Below are 10,407 nucleotides of genomic sequence, written 5' to 3'. Positions count from 1 at the left end.
TTAGGGCCTCAACATATGGATTTGGAGGGGACACGAACAATCGGTACACAGTACATAAAAAAAGAAACAGAATCTAACTTAAGAAGAAAACATCTGTTAAACAATGCAAGTCTCCACCGAAGCCCTCGTGAGGAGGTGGAAAGGGAACTTGTTGCCACATTGCGCACAGCAAGGCTTACTCTGTTGTAACAACTCTCCCTCAGACACTTTCTCCCTCTCTCCAAATGTCTCAGATCAACCACTTCACCTGCCCTCACTCTGGTTCTCTTGCACCCCTCCCCTCCCCTTTCTCCTGAACCAGTGGAAGGCAAACTCCTTAGTCAACAGAGCCAAATATCAACAGCACTTCTTCAAAATATTCATTTGCAGGCGAAAACCGACTTCTGCGCATGGGCCGTGAAGTTTCAATCGCACCGTACGTGCGCCCGCATGTGGAAGAGCCACACGCAAGGGGCCAAAGAGCCGCATGTGGCTGGAGAGCCTCAGTTTGCCGACCACTGGGATAGACCATCCAGGCTTGTGTACGTGCACCCGCTCTGTGATGTTCACACAACAACAAAATTGTCTCGCGACGCACATCTCAGAATCCAAATGCATCCCCGTCGTTAAGTGGCGTGTGACCGTGTAGAGGCGTGCCTCTGCGCCTAGCTTCCTAGTTCCACATTCACCGACAGTCCAGTGTCAGCGTGGAGTCAGCCGAACGGGAGGGTTTACACCACAGAGATGGGCACACACGGCACCCAGGACCCTGCCTATCCTGGAGAACGGCCGCTAACCACTTGCTAACAACCCCCTCTCCCACGGTTTTCTCGTGGGACAGTGGGGCCTGGCGGAGCACGCTCAGGTCCCAGTTCACTGTCACCTCCCGTCTGCGTCAAGGGGAGGCTCTGCCTTACAGGGACATTCCCTAACACACATGCCCCTCGTATGTTTCAGGCCTCACACTTTTTTTCCCCATTGTTTTCCCCTGGAAGGTGGAAAAAATATACCCCCAAGTAACAGCAAATAAATAATTCACGAATCATGTATAATGGATGCTGGATTTAACAGAAGTAGAGCCGTAAGTGGTTGTCTATTAACTATTTATGACTTTGCCCGGGCAGCTGACAAGCCAGGCTCAGGGAGGAGATCACACCCATGCTGCCATGTTTTATTTAAACATTATTAAAAGTACACAGTCTGCAGCAAGGCTTTCAATTCCATTCAGAATTAGATTCTGCTGTGGAATCGCCTGTGGGTCTCCGCAAGGCTGGGATTGAGTTTTGCTGGAACCTCTGTCCTTTCCCTTTGCTCTAGGAATTTGAGCTCCTTCCTCCTCTTATTCTGGACTTCCTCCGTCACTCCTGAGCCCCCTTATCCGGTTTTTCTGTGACCTGGGGCGCATCAAGTCACCCCTCTGAGCCTCAGTTTGATCATCCGTAAAATGGGGAGTACCATAGGTGTTACCTTAAGGATTATTGTTAAGATGTCACGAGAGCAGTGATTCTTAACAGGGTGGGGATGGGGGTGATTTTGCTCCCAGGGAACATCTGGCAGTGTCTGGCGATACCTTTGATAGTGATAACTTGGGGGAGGGGTGTTAACGGCATCTAGGAGAGACCAGGGAAGCTGCTAAATATCCTTCAAGGCACAGGACTGCCCCCACAACAGTTATCCAATCCCAACTGTTAACAATGCCAAGATGGAGGAACCTGAGATTACAGAATTGAAAGCTATATTCATTTTTATGACTCCCTTTGTAAAAACTGTACTTGAATGGGTAAGGCTAGGTGTCTAAAACTGATGAGTAAGACACTGGGGTTGAGCTGGTCAGGCCTGGATTCAAATTCTGCCTCTGCCCCTTGCTGGGAATGAGGCTTTGGAGAAGGCACTGCAGCTCTCCAGCTTTCGAGTTCTTGATTAGTAAGATGCTGACAATTACTTCAAAGGGCGAGGCTTGAATGAGAGACTCCTCGCCCAGCGCCCAGCACGTAGCGGGGAAACAAATCAACATCACCATCATCAACCATTACGGGCATGGAATGAGATGTGGATGTGAAGCTGGTGGACTTATGATAAAGTTTAAGTAGAAAGTCAGCAGAGTACTTGTGTACGAAGAAAGGAGAAAGAAAAGCAAAGCAGCCTCTATTAATCACCTGCTGTATGCCATCACTTGGCACCTTTACATATATCATCTCCTTTAATCCTCACAGCCACCTGATGAGATGGGCTGCACTATACCACCACTGTTGGACAGAGGGGGAAACTGAGCCCCATGGAGCCAGGCCACTGCAGTTTCCAGCTCGGGCCCCTCTAAGAGTGAGCAGAAAAGCACCATCAAAGCTCCTTAAGACCTGGGAGGCTTATGAAAAGGACACCTGGCTCAGGAAGAGTTGAGATGACAGAGTCAGGCCAAGGCAATGAAGGGCAAACCCAACAGGTGCAGCCTCCGAACTAAAAGCAGGTGCATCGGCCAAAAGCCGGCAGAGGGCAGGCTTCCCTGTCACCTCGGTCTCTTCCTGCTGCCCTTGACCTCCCCTTGACCACCTCTGGACCGCCTGGGCTTTGTTACCATTGAAAAACAACAGGCCACAAATCCACGGATGCGCTGTCTCCTCGCCCCAATGACAAAGGGACTTGAATGATTTAGAGGCCAGAATATTTTTTTCTCCATAATGGCTCCTGGAGTCGCCAGGAATAGTACATTTACTAAAATTAATGGCAAAACCTCATTTTTCTTTTTTCCAGGAGGAGAAGTTCCATCGGCGGGATAATTGATCCTGATCTGGACGTGCCGGTGCACCAGCGAGGGGTGTAAATCATTCACACGAAACAACTCGCAGCCTTTAAACCAACAGCAACAGTGACAAATGGTACAGGCTGGAGACAGGCGGAAAGGAACCCAGAGGGAAGATCCATCAATATCCTTCTCACTCCTCACCAGGCCCCAAGAGCGGGACCCTGTTTTTTGGTCTCCCACAGCAGAGCCATTATTCAGCAGCGCTGGGTTCAAAGGGCAGAACTGGATACGGAGGGATAACTTCAGAGTTGGACACACAGGGCTGCCAATCTCAGCTCTGCCACTCCCCACTCTGCAGCCCTGGGTGAGGCACCTCACAAGTCTGAACCCCCACTTTCTCTACTTGCTGGGGTTGCCCTAAGTGTGAGAGAAGACAACATCTGCAAAGGGCTGGAGCATAGAGAGACTCAACAAACATTTGTCCAAATGAGTGAATGAATACGTGGGTGAATGAATGCTTGGGCTGGGGAGTTAGGGAATTCTCTTCCTCCCATGGAGATGGGCATTTCATAAATGGAAAATGGAGAGGGCAATGCTTCACCCAAAGAAATGATCTGTGGTGGAGACGGGGCAGGATCCCCCAAATGCCAGCACGCAGACACCTTGTATTATCAATGAAAGCTCTGCGCACCCCTCACAGAGGAATGTGTAAAATGCACAGGCGATGGCCTCAGCCATCTCTCTCCATTCAATGTGAGCAACTTGAGGGCAAGAGTGTATCTTGTTCTCATTGGATCCCCAACATCTAGCAGGAGGCTTCGCCCACAGTAAAAAGTACACGAAGGAAGAAACCAGGACACCGAGGGCTCTGCAGGCTTTGGGGGAGGTTTTCAGAGAGCAGGTGCCATGTAGCAGCCGCCCCTGGTCTTACAGAGAGGAGGTGGAGGGGGGAACACTGGTGACACAGACATGGACCCAGAGAGACGAGACAGCATCTTCTGAGAAGCCTGGGAAAGTTCCAGGAAGCCACGCCGATGGGAGAGGCCTCGGCCACAGGGTTCATCTTAAAATGACAGTGCTCACTGAACTCTCCAACTGAGCTCAGTTTTGTCTATCTTTTTAAAAAATATATATTGTTATTGTTACTAATTTCAGAGAGGCCCTAAATCCAACTACAGGTGTCCTTATGAGAAAAAGGCAGAGGGATGCTTGAGACCTGCGCACAGAGAAGCATGGCCTGTGAAGACAGAGGCAGAGACTGGAGTGACGCAGCCGTAAGCTGAAGGACACATGGGACCCCCTCCGAATTGGACAGGCAAGGAAGGATTCTCCCCTAGGCCTTCAGAGGGAGCACAGCCCCCCCGCCCCCAACACCTGGATTTCAGATTCCTGGCTTTCAGAGCTATGAGAAAATCGATCTCCACTGTTTAAAGCCACCCAGCTTTGGGGCATTTGTTAAGGCCGCCCCAGGAAACACACACACCTCCAACCACACACCCCACCAATAAGAGAGTTCAGCCGGGGTGAATTTACCCAAAGCCTTGCAAGTAGAAACCAGAGAAGGGTGCAGCTCTCCTTTCTACATATGTGCCAGCTTTGGGTTTTAGAGTTTTGTGTTCTTTCTATTTTGATTATAGATAGGGGCTGTGCTATAATCTTGTTAGTATTTTGGGGCCTTGAAAGATCTTAATGTGTCTCTGGGAAAGGGGAGAGGAGGAAGAAAGTGAGCAGAGAGAGAAAGAGAGGAGAGAGGGAGAGAGAGAGAGAGAGAGAGAGAGAGAGAGAGAGAGAGAGAGAGAGAGAGAACGCCAAGGGGAGAGGGAAAACCCATTTTGATCTGGCCAGAACCTCTGGGTGTCCGGCCAGTTAAAGAAGACATCAAAGGAGAAAAGACCGGGGATGCTCTCTCGCTCCAGCCAGGAGGGAGCCGGGCTGCCTGAGAAGCAGGCTGGTTAATGAGGAAGTTATCCTGTCAAATGGAGGAAGGGCCTCTCTCCCCCAGAGCCCTGGTGGGTGGAGGAGCTGCCAGTCATGGGGCTCGGGCTTTGTCTGGGGACTTCCTCTCCGCTCGGAGCCTCACCACCTCCCACACAACAGCCAGCCTGCTGGCTTGTCAAGGGCAAAGCTGATGGGAATGACATTGACCATGGGGGGCAGTGGCCAGGGAAATATACCTGCTGCAGGGCAATCTGATGAGAGTTGTCACAAAGCCAGAGTGGACAGGGCAGAAAGGAGCTAATGACGGGGGATGAGAGGCCTCTGGGCCTTGGCATGGTGTGGGTCTCAGGGGAGGCTACGTGGTGGTGGTGGGGGGACACAATGAAGGTGCCAGATGCCTCCTGGGCCACAGAAATGAAAACCTGGCGTCCTAGGGTTCTCCAGCCTCGTGGGGAAAAGGAGGAGCAGGCTCTCTTAGACCTGTGATCTCTGCAGGAAACTGTTCTCAGAAAAATACACTGAATGACGAATAAAACCTTCCCATTGGGCAGGAAACAAATTTCGAAATGTCCTTGGCCCACACCAGGGGGCAAGCATAGCTAGCGAATGAAGGCAGAGACTGCAGAGCTGGACAGACCTAGATTCAAATCCTTCCTCGCAGGTAGCGCCATTCTGAGACTCTCTCTGGCATGTTGATGCCCCCATGCCTCAGTTTCCCTGTCTGCAAAATGGAGATAAGCATAGTGCCTACCACACTATACTGATCAGAGGATTTTAAGCGACAAATGTTTAACCTAGAACCTGGCATGTAGCAAGCGCTTAAAAAATGGTGGCTTTAACATTATCCTCTTTATCTTTTATATTTGTTGTTGTTATTAACAGTCCGGAATTAGCACTGATATTGGCTAGGTGTACTCTTACACAAGTTACCTCACCTCTGTGAAGCCTCAGCTTCCTCATCTGTAAATGGGACAATAATTCTGACTTTGCGGGGTTATGACGATTACAAGACATTATTATGGATGTGGAGACTCCATGCAAGGCAGACATTTAATAAACATTGATTCCTTGCTTTTCACGAGGCCACCCGGCCTTTGGGGTGGAATGTGTGAGGCTGGACCTGGAGTCTGAGACACAAAGGAGCTTGGAGACCATCCAGGAGTGAACACCACTGGTCCACTTTGGGCCCACCCCCCCAGAGTTAGCAGCCAATGGCAGCATCGTCTCTCTGCCCATCTCCTTCTGGTTTCTCCTGGTTTCCAGCCTGGCCCACTGGCACCAGATTCTAGCCTCTCTCCAATCTCAAACCCTCCAGCACAGGAGAACGAGCACAGGACCACACTCACCAGCTCCATGCACCGGCGGCTGGCCTCCGCCTCCCGCTCTACCAGCTCCTGCATGTCCGCCTTCAGCTCCTCCAGGCGCCGCTGGTAATACTGGCTGCTCTCCCGCTGCTGGGCCTCGGCCGTGGCTGCCTGCGAGAGCTCCTCGCCCATCTTGATCAGACTGTCCCGGAGCCGGATCACCAGGACCTGGAGGGGGGCAGAGAGCACACGCCCACCTTGGGGTTAGAGGCCCATGGGCAGGAAACTGGGGACTCCAGGAAGGGAAATCCTTTGCAGAGCCGCTGTGTACTTTTATAATCAGGATAATTATTCTGTTTCCTGATACAAAAATGAAGACTTGACTCTGAAAACCTAGGAAACGGTCCGGCCCATGTGGCTCAGGGGTGGAGCATCAATCTACGAACCAGGAGGTCAGGGTTCAATTCCCTGGTCAGGGCACATGCCTGGGTTGTGGTCGACCCCCATTAGGGGGTGTGCAGGAGGCAGCCGATCAATGATTTTCTATCTCTCTCTTTCTCTCTCTCTACCTGAAATAAACACACACACACACACACACACACACACGTACACACACGTATCCAGGACACCATAACTGCTATTCTGAGAGGCAGTGTAGTATACTGATGCGAACCCTGCCTCTCAGCATGATCTGGATTCAAATCCCAGCTCTACCCTTCCTGACTGTGCGACCTTAGGCAGGTTATTCAACCCCTGAGAGATGGGCATGGGACCCTGTCAGGACTGCTCACGTTTTCATGCAGAAGGCTGAGCTCAGTGCCTGGCACATCGGATATCTGGATATGGGCTGGGAATTGTTCCTATTTATAGCAGCCTTCATTCATCTCAAGGTGTGGGGGGTGGAGCGGTCAGTGGAGAAAACACTAAACGGGGGAACAAGCCCTTCCCCAACATGGGCTTTGGTTTCCCAATATACAAAACAGGGAGGTTTGCGGCGTAAGCTCCCATGAGCCTCAGCTCTATTATTTTATGGCACGTTCCCTTTCCTGGGGGGAGAAATCCCACAAGGTCACAATGAAACAATAGAGGGAAAAGAGCTGTGGGCATCACCAGTGCTACAGAAAACAAACCCAGGGCTGTTGTGCAGAATTCATTAGTTGGCCAACAAGCCTGGAACCAAATGATTCTGATGGGTAAATACTAAAGTGTTGACATAAAAACGAAGCCCACATGAATATTTCAGGCCCTTGCTGCGGACTCAGAGCCCCTTTCCAGATCAGAGGCTGAAGATAAGCTTTATTATTCACTTCTCCTTTGTCCTGCAAATGGAGTTTAAGCAACATTTTCCAAGGGCAGTAGGTGCGTTATAAAGAAGTAGAGTTCTCAAACTGTGTCCCTGAGGTACCCCATCTCAAGGACCAAATTCAAATACACTTATTTGAATGAGATTGAATCTGCCATTTAAAGTTACTCTCCCATAGATTTCTTTTCTTCTCTGCTATCACATGACTATGCTAGACTTAAATAAAAGGAGATACATGATCTAGCCCAACATGATGTATTTAATTATTTAAAATGTAGCAGATCAAAGTTTCCAGGTGATCTGCAAAGACATATGCCTTAAGGAATTCCCCGAGAAGTTCTGAGAACCACTGAGGGTCAAGACAAAGAAGAATCTGTCTTTGTTCTTCATCCACAGCAGAATTCTTAGAAACCAAATGCCCAGGAGGAGATTGGAGGGAATGTTTCCCAGTGAGGAGCAGCTTCTCATTGTCCAGAGGCACTAGCATACTCCTGGTCCGGTGGGGGAGCCAGCTGGCTGCAGAGAAATGGAAGCCTGGGACGTGGACGGTCAACTGTCCATCTGCTCCTGTCACTGACATGACCTGGCTGCATCATGAATAAATCACTTGGCTTCTCTGGGGTCATCTTATCATTCCATCCCACCGGCCCCATCGGGCTGCAGTGAATGTCAAGTGGAACAGCTGATGGAGAAGGATTTGGACAATGACAATATCATCTGTAAAATGTCTTGTGTCATTGCCTAGAGGGTTAAATGTGAATAAAATCATTGAACTCCAGTTCCTCCAAGCTTTCCTGTCCTTCAAGGCCCAGCATCAATGCCACCTTCTCCTGGAAGCCTCCCTGATTCCCATCCTGAAAGCACCTCTGTCCTCCAAACCTCACAGCCCTCTCTCTATATACTACGGGTATTTATGTACATGTTGTATCCTCCCCTCCTACAAAATTTTATGCTCTGATAAGCAGAATCTGTTTATACATCTATGCACACATCTGGTGCAAAGCAAATTTCTGCTCAAAATGTGTGTGGGGTGCATGAATGGACGAGTAAATAGATGGAGATGGCAGAATTAGAGCAATGGATAAAGAGATGGACAGACAGGGGGTCGAGGTCTGAAGAAAAAAACAGAGGAAGAGAAGAAAGAATGAAGAGGAGAGAAAAGGAACCCAGGGAAGGGGGATGATGGTCGGACCGGTGATGGCATGTGGAGTTGGCTACAGATAGATGGAGGTGAGTAGATTGAATGTGTGGAACAGTGTGGTTGAAGAAAGGAAGAAAAGAGGAAGGAGGGGGAGAAGGAACTCATACGGGAGGTGGATGAGTAATATATGGCCAGATAAAGACATAGGCATGGATAGATGGACAGAGCTTACAAAAAGGCCTCGCTTCTCTGGGCCTGAGCAATATTTACACATCAGCAAGTACCTCAAATCTCTTAATCTGCACTTTCTGGAACTCGGTCTTGTTCTCCAGGTCACAGATGACTGCCTCTTGCCTGCGGACAATGGCCCGGTCCACGGTGGACTGCTCCAGGTACTCGATGCGCAGCTGGGCCGCCTGCAGCTGGGGACAGATGCAAGGGGTCCGTTGGCCACCTGTTGGCCCTGAGCCACACGATGGAAACACATGCAGGCCTCAGCCCCAGACCCCTTCACAGCTTCCTTCTGGGCTCAGGGGCTGTCTGGTGCGTGCACAGGAAGCACTGCCGGTTCCAATCCAAGGACCCTCAGACCCGACCCGGCCTCTGGGTTTTAGGGCCTAGGAGGTGACATTTCCTGGGCATCTGCCTCCAAAACAGGTCTTCTGGTCAGTGCTTCTCTTACCTCCTTGCCCTGCTCTGCTAGGGGAGCAAAGCCAGGCTGTGAGCAGCAAGCTTCAGCATCAAAGGATACAACCAAAGTGAGTTTGGGAGCCAAGTTCAAAACCTGCCTCCACCCCTTCCCAGCTGGATGGGCCCAGGCACGTCAGCTCCCTTCCCCGAACCTCACTGCTCCGTTTTGTGTGCGAGGACTGAGGAGGTGAGCGCCTGGTATGTCATTAGCCCCAGCAAATGGCCCCTGCTGCTGTCCTCTTGTACCTGTTGTTACTCGGTGCCCATGGACACTGGCTTGACACTCAGTCCCTCTGACAGTCACTCTAAGCAGGCACGTGCGACAGTTCTGGGAGAGCTTTGAGAATTTCATGGATAAGAGCGATCCACCAACTAATGAAGGAAATCCGGGGGAGTTTGGAGGAACCATGACTCAGAGGAAGATTTCACGAAGGATGATGGTCCTGCCTAGACCAGAGCATCCCATCTCCTTGGAGCCATTTCTCAGCAGGAGAAAACCCTTCACTGAAATGTTGATGTGTCTCACTGCACAGGCATCACTGGATGCTGAACAGGCACAGGGAAGAGTGAGTGTGAGTGTGCGTGTGTGTGTGTGTGTGTGTGTGTGTGTCCGTCTAAGATGGTTCTCAATTCATTTGATGCTGAATGAACGACAGTTCCCAGGGCCCAGAGTGTGAGGTCCCACAGGGAACCCTTCTCTTCCTCTCCCACAACAGGGCGGCGCCAGCACGTACTTGTTCCTGCAGCTTGTGCTTCTCCTTCTTGGCTTCCTCCAGCTGCAGCTGCAGCTCCTGGATCTGCCCAATGTCAGCAGCAGACTGGGGAGACAAAGAACAGGCTTTGCGGGGACACTGCCCTGGCAATCCCTTCTTCTCCCGGGTGGGGGACACTGAGACCCACAGATGTCTAAATTTCTCAGAGTCTCTATGGCGGTAGCCGGTTCCAAAGGGGTGCCTCTCGCATCCTCCCCAGCATCCTTCATCTCAGCGTTCACCAAGTCACTCCCATTAGATAAGCCTGGAGCTTTGGTCAACTGTCTATAACCTTATTATGCACCCCTGAGAGCCGAGGCAGAAACAGGCTGGTCACATTACTAGGACCAGATTCTGAGGGGAGAGAACTATTCTGAATGTCAGGTAACTAGGATTCCAGACCCGGATACTGGCCTTGGCAAGACCCAGAACCTCTCTGCACCTCAGTATCCCCATCTGTAAAATGGGCTGATCGTCTCTGCTTAGCCCTTCTACAATGCAATGCACTTGTTCAGAAATTAAACGAGGCAATGAAGAATAAAGTTTCTTTAAAAAAAAAG

At 50.5% G+C, this 10,407-nt stretch overlaps 1 protein-coding gene across 1 annotated transcript in view; it reads right to left on the bottom strand.

The window, feature by feature from the left end:
* Positions 1-10,407, bottom strand: part of MYO18B (myosin XVIIIB) — a 200,197-nt gene that overhangs the window by 48,305 nt on the left and 141,485 nt on the right. The window contains exons 38-39 of the mRNA XM_015562824.1: positions 8,690-8,827; positions 6,004-6,189 (exon numbers count right to left, since the gene is read on the bottom strand). Coding sequence (XP_015418310.1) covers positions 6,004-6,189; positions 8,690-8,827 — 324 coding nt within the window. The remainder of the gene's footprint in view (positions 1-6,003; positions 6,190-8,689; positions 8,828-10,407) is intronic.

This window comes from Myotis davidii, unplaced genomic scaffold, assembly GCF_000327345.1.
Source record: "Myotis davidii unplaced genomic scaffold, ASM32734v1 scaffold478, whole genome shotgun sequence".
Lineage (NCBI taxonomy): Eukaryota > Metazoa > Chordata > Mammalia > Chiroptera > Vespertilionidae > Myotis > Myotis davidii.
This window is presented reverse-complemented; position numbering and strand designations above follow the sequence as displayed.